Source organism: Artemia sp. Qi Xiang Cuo, chromosome 21, assembly GCF_049724085.1.
Source record: "Artemia sp. Qi Xiang Cuo chromosome 21, ASM4972408v1, whole genome shotgun sequence".
In the NCBI taxonomy this organism is placed as follows: domain Eukaryota; kingdom Metazoa; phylum Arthropoda; class Branchiopoda; order Anostraca; family Artemiidae; genus Artemia; species Artemia sp. Qi Xiang Cuo.
In genome coordinates, this window is record NC_142814.1 from 19,870,492 (window position 1) to 19,886,208 (window position 15,717).

At 36.2% G+C, this 15,717-nt stretch overlaps 2 protein-coding genes across 3 annotated transcripts in view; both read right to left on the reverse strand.

The window, feature by feature from the left end:
- Positions 1–494: 494 nt before the first annotated feature.
- LOC148939323 (uncharacterized) lies at positions 495–2,662 on the reverse strand. The gene is made up of 2 exons (XM_089106845.1): positions 2,621–2,662; positions 495–758 (listed from the first exon to the last, which is right to left on the reverse strand). Exons 1-2 carry the CDS (start codon positions 2,660–2,662, stop codon positions 495–497), a joined length of 306 nt encoding a protein of 101 aa, XP_088962971.1.
- A 9,220-nt stretch (positions 2,663–11,882) lies between these two features.
- The window catches only part of LOC148939324 (uncharacterized), a 47,345-nt gene continuing 43,510 nt past the window's right edge, over positions 11,883–15,717 (reverse strand). For both annotated transcript variants that reach the window (XM_089106769.1, XM_089106768.1), the window contains exon 8: positions 11,883–15,687. In XM_089106769.1, the coding sequence (XP_088962895.1) occupies positions 12,748–15,687 (2,940 nt within the window). In that variant the 3' untranslated portion in view covers positions 11,883–12,747. The remainder of the gene's footprint in view (positions 15,688–15,717) is intronic.

The window sequence follows — 15,717 nt, forward strand, 5'->3', positions numbered from 1 at the left end:
CTTACATTTGAAGATATAATTTTTGAACATAAGTTATTGTTTCTGAGAGTAAAATAAAATTGCTTTAGTGAATCAGATTTACCTTTATAAAAAACCATTAACAAAAATAAACAAAGATTATGTAACAGAAACTCTGTCCTACCTGAAAATGCAGATACAGCCGGGTTAAGGGAAAAAATAAGTTGCGCAACTCGCAATCTCAGACTGAGAGAATCATCTTTACTGACTCACAGGTCATACAGCTGAATTGTCTTTTGAGTTGACAGTCCTCCTTTCTGAACTTGGCGAATGTCAATGTCCATCACCTGTGGTGGTTCAAGATCCCGCTTTCTCATGTAATTCCACTGTTGAGACATCTCGGTGCAGCTCATGCAGGCGGGGATTTCTTTTACTTCAGACTTTGCATCAAACTGATAATTTTCAAGAGCGACACCAGGTGATTGCAAAAAACACTTCCAGCAACGCATGAACAAGCACTGTTGATAATCTGACTGTCACATGAAAGATAGACTTTGATTGAATGTGGCTTGTCCCTCTTTAAAACTGCGATAGCAACTCCCTTTTATCACTAACCCTTTATTTCCGAAAAGTCCTTCCACTTCTAAAATATGCACGGTTTCCAGGTCAATATATTGCTCCACCAAAAAGCTGTAGCTTCTCTTGAGTTGCGGGCTAGCTGAATTTGAAGCTTTGTAATAATCTTCAATAAGATTGCCTGAGATAAGTGGGACAACATCAAGATCTCTGCACCACTGGCCCTTAAAAATATGAGAAAATTAGAACTGACAAATTTTGTTCTGATTTGTTCTTCAAATAGACATAGGCCTAGGCCTAACCAGTTAAACTGAGGAGATTTGAGCATGGTTTTTGGGTATGAAATGACTTTATAAAGTTTCTGCGTGTGTTGGAAGAGTAAAACTACTATGGGCTGCTTTAAATCAGTGGTTGAGGGGGGGGGGGCACCAGCTCCAGAATAATAAAAAAAAAAAACTGAAATGGACAGGTAGTGACCATCTTGGGAAATTTCAGGGGGGCCAGGCCCCTGACCCCCCCTAAACAAGCCACTACTTTAAATTATGTTTTTAGGAACTCTGGGATGCTTTTGTGTGACAGACATACATCGAAATTTTTATTTGAGATCTGAGATCAGACAGCGGAGGCCGGATTGCTAAATATACAAATTTATACTCTTGTGTTTGGTGTAGCCTGAGGAAAAGTTATAAAAAATGAAGCTTTCCTGCTGCTGAAGGAAAAGTAAAAGAAAAACAGATTAGGATCAAGGTCCATTTTCAGGAGAGGAAGAGGACTATTACCATGTGCTGAATTGCTGGGAATGGACTTAAATCTCCCTGATAGCTGATCAAAATCAAGGCCAGAACTAGGGGGGCCCATAGGGCACCTACCCTGGGTGCTGAGTTGCGGGGGTGCCTAAGGTGTCCCCTGCAACCCTCCAAAGTTAATTAATGTATTCAAAAAACATATTTCGATTCTGTTCTAGGGACAGAAACTGAGGAACAGGGATCCTTAGCTCCTCAAATGGTGACCTTCTCAGCTAAGTCAACTCAAATTCTCAGTCACAACACAAACATAACAGAATTTTTCATTAATATCCGCTCACTCTGCAAAACTCACTTGTACTTTTCATTTGATCCAATATGTTCATGGATTAAAAATCAATTCTGGTAATCAATTTATCAAATTAAATTTCACATTGAATTAATTAAATAAAATTAACTCAATTAATTGAATAATTAATTTGAATTCAGTTTCAAAATCAATTCCAAATAGCTTATATTCCAAGGGGCAGGGGCATCACCAAGGAGAGGGGCATAATATTTATTTTAAAATTATTTGCTTTCCTACAAAGAAATCTGAGATGCAAATGAAAAAAAATACACATTTTAGTAGAAAGTTTGAAAATTTTCCAGCACTTTGTACCAGAAAATAACATTTCAGACCATCCAATTATTTTATCTGCTGGCAAATAAGCAAGAAAACAAACTGACAATATCCTTGAACTAGATTTATAAAATTTTATTCTTTGCGGCAAACTATTAGTTAATGATTATTATATCTGGATTCAGCATGAAATTCTAAATGGAGATGTAGGTCTATTTCTTAGTTATTTCAATATTCCATGAATGGTAAAATTTACAAAAATGTTACAACACGATGCCTGTGCAGTTGGAACACAAAATATGAACCTGGCTGGACAGAGAGGAATTTCTTAAAGGGCACTGACCCCAAAACCATCCAATTATCATCACTTTTGTAGCAGAATCTAGCCTCAGTTTTCTTGGTACTGATTCACAATGTTAATTTGTAAGGGTCAAATTTTCCTAAAAAACTGGAAAGTCAACCTAGGTTCTTAGTTCATAAACATGTTGGAATTATTGTAGAGACTATGGCGGATCTTTCTGTGTCAGTTTTGTTAACTTCTTTGCCTTTTTTGGCACCTTAATAAATGTTTGTAATTTTCAAGTTAGAGTGCATGATTGGCTGGGCAAAGATATAGCCTAGTACAGGCTAAACTTACTACCCAAGCTCAGGAAAAATCAATTCAGAATGCAGGTGATGTACAGCCTTGCTATTAACAAGATTATCAACAAAATGAACTCACCAGTGCCTTCTGAATTTCAGGAAATTCCATGATAAGTTCCATGTTTGCACAACAAACCTGCCAACAATATGGCCGATTTTCGCGCAGCGTTGCAATTCAGGCGGAAAAACGAATAAGGTTGGCTTGAAAATCAAGAAAAGTGGCAGCTACTACATTTTTCGGCCTCAACGGCAATTTTTTTTCTCTTTCTCTCTTTTTTTTCACAGATAGCTTGGCACTGGAACATCGTAGAGTTGCTCAATGGCTCATTTTAAAGGAAATTGCTAGATCTAGTCTCATTTGTAATTAAAAAAAAATATATAATAAAATTAGAATCACTTTTTGTACGAAAAACTTCATTTTTCATGTGCAATATTGGTCAATGACGTCATAATTGTAGGTTGTAGTACATAGAGGCTCGATCATCGGATAAAGCTGAATGCTACTAAAGGAAAATTATCCAGCGCTACCATTGCTTATATTGGACTGAGTTAGCTGCCTGATAAACGGCATCTTTATTTGACGATATTTTGCATAAACGGCATCTTTTTCTTTTTTTCTTTTCCACAGATAGCTTGGCAGTGGAAATTCGTAAATGGCTCATTTTAGAGGAAATTGATTGGGTTAAAAAAAATCCTCAACATAAACAAAGTCCGCAATAAATAACCAAGTCAAACTCGGTATAAACAGAAATGATCGCAAATAAAGTTCAAAACCCGTATGCTATTCCAAAATCCAAATATGGTTCGTACTCCACTGAAAAAATACAAATGATTGCGAATCGCTAGTTTAAAATATATACATTGGTATTTATTAATCAATTTTAAAAGGTATTTGTATCTGCTGAGCTTAAATTTAAAATGGCTTCTCTTCCTGGCGAGTTTTGTTTGGCAGGAAACTGTCAGGTATTTCACGCTTGCTTTTCTTTACAGTCCCTACATAGGTCAGCTTCTGTTTCAGAAGCTCATACACGAGCTGAACGGAACTGTACCAATTGTCGGCCGTGATATTTCTGCCGGAGCCAGATATGGTCCTCGTCAAAGTAAGGGCTGTCCTAGTTGGTACCGAAAGATGCTCGGATCCAAGCAACTTTGTCACGATGTTTATAGCTCTGGTTCGACCCAGGGGTGGTGCACTTTTTGACCACTTTGTTGTTCTGTCACGTCCTAGTAGCACATCCTTGCGGGTCCATCTTTTGGTTCTCTTATAAAGAGGCACATCATCGAGGTCTGGCTGACCTGGAGCTGTTCTCTGAATTGATGGCTGGTGATGGCTGTTCTCTGAATTGACTTGAAGGAGCGGTAGCTTCATTGGATTCTTCTGCGCTTTCTTCTGATGATGAAATTTCATCTGGAACAAGGATTTCCGGCTCGTCATTCGATGGTCTGTGGTCATCGTCGTTCTGGGTGTCGGATCCACTTGATAAATCGTCATCTTCTTCAAGTATCTGAATGACATCTTCCTCTGTAAGGCGCTTCTTAGCTCGGGTATCCATTCTTTCTCTAAGAGCAGAAGAAATGTTAAAGTTTTCCATACGAATAACTTTTCGACACTGAAATCCGGAAAGAAAAGGTGAAAACGGCCAAAACAGAGAAATTAAAAAGTGAAATCCAACTAGAATTTACGAAAAAACAATTAAGTCATTCTTGGCAATGACAGAAACGTGTAATACAAGCAACAAATATCATATTCCTTCGAAAAACCAAATCTTCATTTTCCTTTTTTTTGTAACGCTAATGGCAGGGTGGGGTCAAAATGACCCCAGACCACTCTTACCTCCTCTGCCTTTGGTGCCAGTTACTCGACTGATTGTATGCTTCAACAACACCAAGTTTCCGGAGAATACACGATAAAACAGCGCTGTGCTCCTAACGGCATAGGAGGAATACACTCTCAAAGGGTCCTTGGGGTCAAAAAGACCCCACCCTACCAGTTAGATGAAATAACAAGGCCTGACTGGTGGTTAATGAAGGAAATGAAAGAATAGCACAAAAGATATGCACTTTAGAAGTTGAACCAAATATAGTTTGGTTCCAGGAGACAATTATAACTTTGAAGTGAGAGATGAAGTAAAACTTTCGTTGATTAAATCAAACAACAAACCAAAATATTTTTAAAATTTTCAAGTATTTTTCTAATTTGAATTAATTAAAGTAAAGAACTAAAAGTGAAGCCTATAAAAACTGAATATTACTAGGAGACTAAAAGTTTGTAATAAAACTTTACTTTCCTAGAAACCAGCATCTTCCATTTATAATTAACAGAAAAAGTTGCCCCGGGTGAGGTTCAAACTCGAGGAAAAAGGATTATAAGACCTACGCTCTACTGACTGTGCCCCCAAGACGTGTAAAGAGCAAACCACGGCCCATAGGAAACAAAAGTTAAAAAATTAGTGTTCGAAAAAACTGTCTAGTGAGAAAAAATTGCCATTTGACACTAAATCAGGAATTTTAACTATTGTTTCGGTTAATCTTAGAAGTAAAAGTTTATGACGAAAAGAAGTTCATGGTGATCTCAAAAAAGAGCCTGAAACCCCTTGAAATGGAGTCAAATGGAAACAAAAAGCGCACCATTGGAATCAGCATGGTCGAAAACCTATCGTAGGATAATTACAGTCCCCCACCTTGAACATCAAGGAAAATGACTTTTTTGCATGGGTAGCACTGATCTGTCTCCCTTTTTTTCGTTTTTTTTTCTAGAACGGCTAGGGGGTGGCCAGAGCGTCATATAGAGGTGTGTGATAGCTCATTCTAAAGGGAATTAAATTTGTAAGTGTCATTTTTAAGTGACCGAAAAGATTGGAGGGCAAACAGCCCCTCCCCCTCCCTACAAACCCCCTCCCCCCCCCCAACAAGTCCTATATAGCCATTTTGTTTAACATAGTTCAAAGGTCCAATATATATGGCTTTGATGATAATATGGCCCTCCATAGTCCCTGGGGAAGAGCTGTATGTGGAATCGGGTGTATCGGTATCGCGCGTATCGGTATCGTGTGTATTGGTATCGCATGTACCGTATCGGTAATATCGGTATCCGCTGTTGTTGTTTTTTTAGTCATTTTCTAGGCTCATTTTTTAAGCATGTCCCGGCAACGTATCATGGTTGCAGCGGCAACTGCAAGCTAGTAAAGAGCGAACCACAGCCCATAGTAACTAAAAGTTGAAAAACACGTTTTGAAAAAAACTGCTTGGTGAAAAAAATTCCCATCTAACACTGACTCGGGAATGTTAACTATTATTTTGGTTTGTCTTAAAAGTAAAAGTTTATTGCGAAAAGAAATTTATGGTGTTTTCAAAAAAAGCCTCAAACCCCTCGAAAATGGCGTCAGATCAAAATGAAAACTGTACCATTGGAATCAAAATGATCAAAACCTTGTACAGTCAAGTTACAGTCCCCCTCCCTGAACAAAAAGGAAAATCGTCGGTAGCACTGATTTTCCATCGGTAGCACTGACCTGTGTCCTTTTTTTTTTTTTTTTTTTTTTTTTTTTTTTTTTAACAGGTCTATCGGGCTACCAGAACATCATAAAGAGATTCTTAATGGCTCATTCAAAAGCTGTTTCTCATATCTACGTGCATTAAGATATAAGGAAATATATTTTTACTATTGCAATAAGTTAGAGACTTTCTATGTCTGCAAAATGATACATATATATATATATATATATATATATATATATATATATATATATATATATATATATATATATATATATATATATATCTATATATATATATATATATATATATATATATATATATATATATATATATATATATATATATATATATATATATATATATATATATATATATATATATATATATATATATATATATATATATATATATATATATATATATATATATATATATATATATATATATATATATATATATATGTATATATATATACCTTGTACAGGGAAATTACAGTCCCCCTCCTTAAATAAAAAGGAAAATCACTTTTTTCATCGGTGCCACTGATCTGTCTCCCTTTTTTTCAACAGGCCTAGCGTACTACCAAAACATCAAAGAGAGATTCTTAATCGCTCATTTTAAGCCTATTACTCATATCTATGTGCTTTTTATCCATTTTACAATCCAAAGGTGCCATATAGCACTAAAAACGACACTTTTGGTACCACTTTTTAATTGGAAGAGTTTGGAAACATAAAACGGTATCATTGCAATAATTATGGTCCAAAGCCCCTAACTGGAGGTTCATTATACCCCTCACATATATTCCCACTCCAGATCCTCTTAGTAAGTTTCATAAATCGCTTACTCATCTTAAAAGCAAAAGATTATTGCGAAAAACGATTAATTAAACTAAAAACTTTTCAACTGAAAATCTACCAAAAACTAAGTTTGAATGATCAACAGTTTTGAATTGAATCTTCAAACTTCACTCTGCGATGAAGCCTGTGTGCTAGTTCTAACGGCGGTAATTGAGGCGAAAGGACGTTCTTGCCCTCTTAGTTTTTTGCTCCTGCCTAGGTTTCGAAAAACACCTTTTTTGGGTCATTTCATTGGAAAAGATACATTTTTCATTAAACAAAATTGGGAAACAACCGGAAGTGCACTTTATGGGAATGTGCTATCAAGTCAAATTTATAAAAAGGGATTAGGTATAAATATAAGCTATTAAATGAGCCCTTAAACAGCTCTCTTTTGTTACAGTAGCCTTCTAGTTTCTGCTAGTCAGTAGGTAATTTACAAAGCCCTGTCTACATTGTGGCTTTTTCAGGGGAAGTCGGCCGAGTAAAAACAATTTTTTGTTCATCGAAAAACTAACGTTCCTGAAAAACATGTATTGTTTTGTGAAGTATGGATGGGGAACTTCATGTTATAGACTGAAAGTTTTTCTTAGCTGTCAAGGTTGTTTTCAGTATTTTCTATAGGTGTCTTATATCCCCTAGATCGGTGATAATTAGAAACTACATTAAAATAAATTTTCAACTGAAGCTTAGGAGTGCCATTAAAACTTAAAACGAACATACATTATTCCGTATAAAAAAAAAGATCATGGCAACGTTGTTTCTACATTAAATTTTAATCAAAAAACGAACAAAGATTAATTTAAAAAAACAATGCTTTTGCGAGGGAAGTAAAGAGCGAAGTTGAAACTTAAAACAAACAAAAATTATTACTTCACGGCCTATCTCACATATATTAATAAAACTAGTACAAATAAACCAAATAATTATGTTTCTCTATGCTTTTAGGATTATACAAAACTAGCGCTTTACTGAAAACACATAAGTCAAGTATAAAAAACAGGATTCAAACTTAAAAGAACAGAAACTATTACGATACTATTACTACAGAAACTATTACTATTACTGATATGGCGAGGATATCCCCTCCATAATACCTCACTCTTCACGCTAAAGTTATTTAGAATGTTCAAAAAGCTATCTTATTCTATTTTAACGAACCTTGTGTTTCACTTTTTGTTCGTAAAGGATTGGGATTCAAAGTCATACTTTAGCGTAAAGCGCAAAGTATTTAAGAGGGGGATTCCCCATATATCATCACTGAAAATTACCCAGAGAGAATTCGCCTCCCGAAAAATGTCTGTTGACTTCCCTATAATAGATGCAATTTGTAAGTAATAGCCTTTGTGCTTTTCTTCTTTGAATTGAATGAAAAAAACAAGTTTTTTAACTAAAACTAAGGAATGACCCTAGAACTTAAAACGAACAGAAATTATTGCGCATATGAAAGGTATGGTTCCCTCCTCAACGCCTCGCTCTTTACACTAAAGTTTGACTCTTTGTAACGACTCTACTTTTTAAAACAATAACAACTTTAGCGTAAAGAGCGAGGCGTTAAGGAGGGGACAGCTCCTTTTCATATGCGGAAATATTTCTGTTCGTTTTAAGTTTTAATGTTGCTCCTTACTTTCAGTTAAAAAAACTTATTTTTTATTAATTTCCGAACGTTTTTCAACTAATGCAGGTTCGAATTTGGCTCACCGTACATGAAAAATTAAAACCAAACTTGCAAATTGATTTTGGAAGATTTATTCCTTACTTGGAGGGTTGCCCCCTCCTCATTATCTTTACTCGCTAAAGCTGTTAGCACTTTTAAAAAAGCTTCCTATTCTAATTAAAAAGCCCCCGTTTTTCACTAAACGCTCTTAAAAAATTGGGACAGTCAAACTTTAGCTAAAAGACCAAGGTATTAAGGAGAGGGACACCTTTCATATGTGGAGGGGGCCCCTCTCCCACAGAAATTTCCGTTGGTGAAATTTCATCCAACATAAAGTAAACCTTCCCCTCGTCAAATTCCCTCCAAACAGTTCCATCCACGCTGAGAATCCCCCCTCCCTATAAAATTGCTTGAGGACGATTCATACAGAAAAAGTCTACTTGGTATTCTTTTATTTGAAAAAGACTTTAATCTCCAATCGGTCTCTCGATCACTCCAGAAATGGCCCCTTCTGAGGAAATTATTTCCCAGAAATCAAAACACGCGGAAAATACTCCCCAGATAATTCCGCCGGAACATCTCCACATGAAAAATTGGCAGAAACCGTAATACTTCCGGGCCGGCACTGATGTTTTCAATAGTTTACTATTTTTATTAAAATATTTATAGTATTCAGTGCTACTACAACTACTACTAACAACTCATCGCAGCACCAAACCACCCTAGGCCATTGACAAATTTGGGCTATATATTTGCACATTAGAGCGGGGAGGGGTGAAGTATAGCGGGTCTGCATGCAAATTATGGTATGTACAATTATTCTGCATATTACAAAGTAAGAATTCTTTTCTGACTTCAAACTGTCCAAATAATTTACCCCCCCCCCCTTATGTGCAAATATATAGCCCAAAATATATATTTCCCATCTATTCTGTCACTTGCCTTTGGCTTGTCTCGTGCTAAGCTAAAAGAAACTAACAAAGACATCGGTTTGTTCTCGAGTTTGCATGGCGTAAACTTGAGTGAGTGGCGCATAATAGACAAGGACCAAAATTCCTTCCCCTATGGAAAATAAGAAAAAAAATGAAACTCAAATAAAATTCTCAAATTTGGAAAGCCTTATTTTCCACCGGGAGGGGGGGGGTATTTTATCGGGAGATTGTTTTCCGGTGGGGTATTTTCCGCGGGGGGGGGGGGTATTTTCCGCGGGGGAGTATTTTCCTCGGGGGGGGATTTTCCGCAGGGGGGCAGGTGCAAACGCCTAGAACAATGAGGAAGATACCCTCTCCAGTATACCTCGCTCTTCCCGCTAACGTTATTTAGAATTTTCAAAAAGCTTCCTATTCTAATTTAACGAACTTTGTGTTTCACTTGTTGTTCGTAAAGGATTGGGATACAAAGTCATACGTAAGCATAAAGAGCGAAATATTTAAGAAGGGGCATCCTCTTCATCCCACCACCGAAAATTCCACCAGAGAAAATTCGCCTCCGCGAAAAATGTCTGTTTACTTCCCAATAACAAATGCTATGCGTAAGCAATAGGCAATATTGTTTTCTTAAGTTTTTTTTTAACTGAAAGTAAGGAACAACACTAAAACTTAAAACGAACAGAAATTATTCCGTATATGAAAGGGGCTGTTTTCTCGTCAATGCCTCGCTCTTTAAACTATAGTTTGACTCTTTGTCACAACAATAAAAGCTTTAGCATAAAGAGCGAGTTGTTGAGGAGAGGACAACCCCTTATACATACGGAATAATTTCTGTTCGTTTTGTATTAATGTCGCTCCTTACTTTCAGCAAAAAAAAAATTTATTTAATTTCTGAATGTTTTTCAACTAATGCAGGTTCGAATTTGGCTCACCGTACATGAAAATTAAAACAAAATTTGCATATTAATTTTGGGAAATTTATTACGGATATAGAAGGTTTGCCTCTTCATAAACAGTATTTTCCAGCAAAAGGTTTTTTTTTTTTTGGGGGGAGGGGGGGGGGGTACAAAAGAAACTTTCAAAAACACATCAAAAATGCGAAATTGATATCTACTCCCTTATGATTTCTGGATATATTTCTGGTCTACGCTGTTATTCGTAAATAAAGAATAGCATTAAACCCCAAAATGAGCAGAATTTACTCCGTACAGGAGGGGGATTTCCACAACTCCACCCCAAGGTCAAAGAAACTTCGGACTGTGCTCATCAGATCAGAAATTGATCTAGTCCTTCTTTTGAAGTCCAAGGAGATTGGAGACCAACCAGCTGCGTGAGGGTGATGTTTTCCGGGGGAGGGGGGTATTTTCTAAAAAAATTCTGGGGAGCATTTTCCACGAGGGGTTATTTTCCAGGGTTCCGGGGGGGGGGGGATAAACGCCGGCCACCGAAAAAGTACAAAGAAAGATAAAAAAGACCGCTAATATCTTTAGATGCGTCAAACGAGGCATGTTCAAAGCGGACAAAAACCAGAAGAGAACAGAAACGTCTAGCAATAAGGAAAAAGGAATTGCAACTAATCAAGTGAAGAAGAGAAGGGGAAAATCAGAATTGCTCGTCAATAAAACTAAAAGTAATTAAAATATAACCTGCATTAGGCTGGATTCTTATTACCTGGATGGGATTGGAGTAGCTTAAATACATTTGGTTTGCTTTTTTGTGCCGGAGGGGGCGGGGGTCAATTGTTTTTGGTTTTCTTTTTTTTAATATTGTTTTTAGTTTTCTCTCTTCTTGCACTGTTCTTGTTGTTTCATTCTTCCGATTTCGTATTGCTTTTGTTTTGAATCTTTTGTTGTGCTAACATTAATGAATAAATAAATCTTAAAACGAGTTCAGCTAAAATTGAATTAACAAATCAGCTTAAAACGAACAAAAATATCTTATTATTGTAGCATAACTGAAGCCCAAAACGAACATAGGCTAAATAAACTATCATAGCAAACAAACATACAACCTGTGCTACCATAAATGAATAAATAAACTTTAAAACAAACTAAAGATTTAATTAAATATGCGAATCAAGATTGAAACGTACAAAAATCACTACAAACAAGAGTATGAATACTGCCTCCTTCCCTAACTATAAAAGTATAAAACCTACTGCGTCATTGGCGCTTTACTGAAAATGAATTATATTACAAATATTTTCTTAAATACTTATTACAACATTGAAAATAAAAATGAAAATTACAATTAAATTAAATTTTGAAATGATGGGCTTTTCAGAAGCTGATATCACATACCAAATATTTAGTTTAATCTTATTTCTTCCCAAAACCGTTCACGACAAATTTAGTTTCGCTGCAAACAAGAATTTAGCTAATGTCTCCTTCCCTAACTGTAAAAATCTAAAGCCTACTTCATTGGCGCTTCACTAAAAACTAATTATATTACGAATATTCTTTTTTCCAGTTATTACAGCATTGAAATGAAAATAAAAATTACAACTACTCAAATTTTACATATTCAATTTTACTTATTAAAAAAATAATTTTATTTTTTCAATTTTATTTATTTAAATATAATTAAACGTTTAGCCTTCTAATAGTATATTAAACACTAAATGCATACTATATGCGTTCATATCTTGTGGCAATTAAATTTGTCTCCTGGTACTATAAAACATTACATTCAGATGCCTACTGGTACAGAAGTTTTAGCTCACATCGCCACTGCAACCGTGGGCGGTTCTGACAGATAACAAGCTGAACAAGTTCAGTGAAATCAGATTCCAACCCGGGTGTTTAGCCTGTTAGGAAAATGGGTTTTGACTATAATTGATTAGTGAGAAAGGTCCACCAGGAAAACTTAAACTTAAAAGCGCACCTTTTTGAGGCATCGGACCCTCACCAGGAAAATATTGTGATTTTTTTTTCGAAGGCAGAACAGGTTCGCATCTATAGATACACATTTCAGGCAACTACGATCAAAGTAAAGCACAGGAATGTCTTTTGGTTACGGAAGAAGAAGGTTATAACAGTTTTGTCCAGAAGAAAGGGCTCAAAATTTCCCTTTGAGCAAGAAGCATCCAAGGAAAAAAATTGGACAATTTTTAGGTCCAATTTCACTTAAACTATATGTCTTTTAATTTACTTTCCAAAATCTTCATTAGGAAGGCTTGACTCAGTCCAATCTTTAAGCGAAATATCTTTTCCTCTTGATTGTAATTATCCACACAAATACGTCTAATAGAGCATTGGGGAAAGTCCTGACTTGTAAGACAACGCTAATCAATTTGTATTATTTCTTGACTAGATGTCTTTGTATCAATAAAAACCTCCTCATTGTCAATCAAGTCAATAACAATGAAATTTTTGCCTTGGCGTTGATCAGATGTTGGAAGACTTTTATTCTCCTTAAAATGAATAGTCTCTTTCCGTGTTCTTCTCGATCCAATTGGCTCATTGAACCTTGGGGCATGTGCAATTGAGGCGCTATTAGTTGTTGATGTCACAGGCGCTTCTTCAATAATCAGGGGTATGTCCTCTTCCAAACGTGGAATAACGTCAGGATGGAGTACTGTGTGATTTAAACTACGACCCTTCAACACTATTGCTATTTCTTCAACTTCATCAAGGCTTTGAACCTTTTTTTGTTTATTTCGTGAATTTTTCAGGCGTGAGTCATCAATGATTTGGATACTTGCTAATAAAATATTGGGAGCAGTGTCGTTCTCTGAAATAGTTTGCACATTGGCATTGTCTTGGTTTCTAGGCATACTTTGTCTATGTCGCAATTTCGTAAAACTAGAGTCACTCCCGGTTAGATAACCAGGAGCGAGATCATTATTAGAAATAGGATCATCATTCAGTTCAAAGGTTTCACACAAAGACAGATTTTTATTCATATCTTTCAGGCTGTCGTCTTGGCAACAAGGATCGCTAACGACCTGCGAACGGTGCAATTTATTTGAAACTCTTGTATAATCTAAAAATCTGTGGTCGTTTAGTGACATATTCTCAGCATCGTTTGGGCTTTTGCAAGCCTCATTTCTACCATCATAATCAAATGATAAATTAGGAGTTGAAAAGACTGCTGTTCTATCTCCAATACCGTTGGGATACGATGTATCACGTTTATCCAAAACTTCTTTATGGTGAGTTCCAATCATACTTTTAAAGCATCCGCTTTCAGCCATATCCGAAAAAGATTCATTTTCATAATTCAATACCATCAACTGGGATTGAGATTTTGAATATTCTTCAGCTGGGATTATTTTCAAGTTGGTGACATTGGTTTCGTCAGAAGAATCAGAGCAGTCAGAAAGTCGAAACTCGTCGAAGATCAAATTCTTCAAACCGGAGTCCCTTCTAGGTGATAAGCAAAAACCATCAGAATGGTCACTTTCATCATCACTCTGGGATAGTCTAAAAGGTGATAGTAGTAAGTCTCTAACTGATCTGGCTATTGTCTTTTGGTTGTCGTCGTCTATAACATCATAGTTATTGGAAGAACTACTGAGAAAACTTGTTGGACAAGGAGGTGCAATATCACACCTTAACATAATAGAAGAAACATTATAGTTCCTAAGCCCCATAATATTTTTTGGCAACTCTATATTGCTATTATTAGAAATATTAGCCAATTGGCTACTTGGAATTTGCTGGCCTGGCTTGATTCCTATGCATGTCTCTGATGTTTGGGGCATTGAAACAGGTTTAAGGCCAGGAGCATTAACTTGCGTCTCTTTTTTCTTTTTCACGATTTCTTTATCATCAGAGACATATGGTAATTGTGGTTCTCTACAAGTTATAAGAGCCTTATGGTCTGTAAACTTTATTCCGGTTGAGGAATCATCATCAGAAGTGCAATAAGAAACATTTTCTTTAACTAATTCCGGTATAACAATTTTTTCAAAATTCGGATTTGACGTGGCAGAACCTGAGTCACTTATCCTTTTCTTTTTATAGGGAGGAGACAAATGTTCTTTATGCCCTTTAGGATTAATACTTGCCTGATCTGAACGAATTGCTGCTGAGCATTCAGGTCGTTTAAGAACGCCATCATTCAGACAATTTCTTAAGCCTCTTAATGCACTGCCGGTCTCAGCTTCTTCTAATCCTTTATCTGTAGAAGTAGATGGTATCTCTTGTTCACACGACGCTTTAGAAACATTATGTTGAATAGGGTTTAACTCAGGGGTGGAGGAATCTACAAAGGTCAGGAATGTTTTTCTTTGTTTAACTGGACTTGCTTTTTCAATCCCTTTAAAATCGGTGTTTGACGAGGAAACTATGAACTCCCTGTTTCTTTTCTTTTTCCAAGGGAAAATATTTCTATACTCTGACGTGGAACTTATGGGTCGTTGAAGAATGTCATCGTTCAGCAACGTTAAATAGCTTTTTGATGGGCAGCTAGTAATTGTTTCAATTTCAGCTAGTTTCCTGCTCTTAGTTGAGGTTTCAACACCGAATTGTTCAGTATTTAATTTCGGGTCTGAAGAAATTTCAGAAATGCTTAGAAGCTGGTCACGCACGTTCGCATCATCTACTATTTGCTGATCTGAAGACGGCGTTGCATTGAAGTCACTTCTTTCACAATTTTGCATAATTTTCGGTTTTCTAGACTTGTCATCAGGATTTCTTTTGACTGGACTTCCATAGCTATCATAAGGGGCATGCCCTGATGGAACATATGCTCCACTTAGCTCAGTAGCATGATCTTTTTTGGACGCTATTACATTCGAAAGTTCAAATTCATAACTTTGTATAATTTCTAATGTGCTAGCCTCATTAGCATGATTAAAAGCAGTTTGACTTGTATTAGCAGCACAAGCAACTTGCATTGATGAAACCTTTACTCTACTAGTCAGAAATCTTTCAGAATTCATATTCTGGTCATGTACGTCAGATTGCTTTGATATATGATGAGCTACAAATGTTGTTGCACCTAAATGTTCTCTTTCAGAATGCTGCATATTTGATTCATTACACTTGGCAATAGGGTTATCTTTGATTGAAGTGTCAGAGGCTTTACAGTCAACATGTGCAGACGAAACAGAACTTTCACAAGATTCATCTCCATCCAATCTACTGGAGTTACTTTCTTCCTGCCTGAATGGCTGTGCTTGAATACTACACAAATCATGTCGTGCACGTACAGGACAAACGCTTTCACAAGGATTTTGGTTCCAAAACTGCATCTCAGTACCACCATCATAGTTTACCTAAAGTATAGATGGTGTTATTAGCTAAAA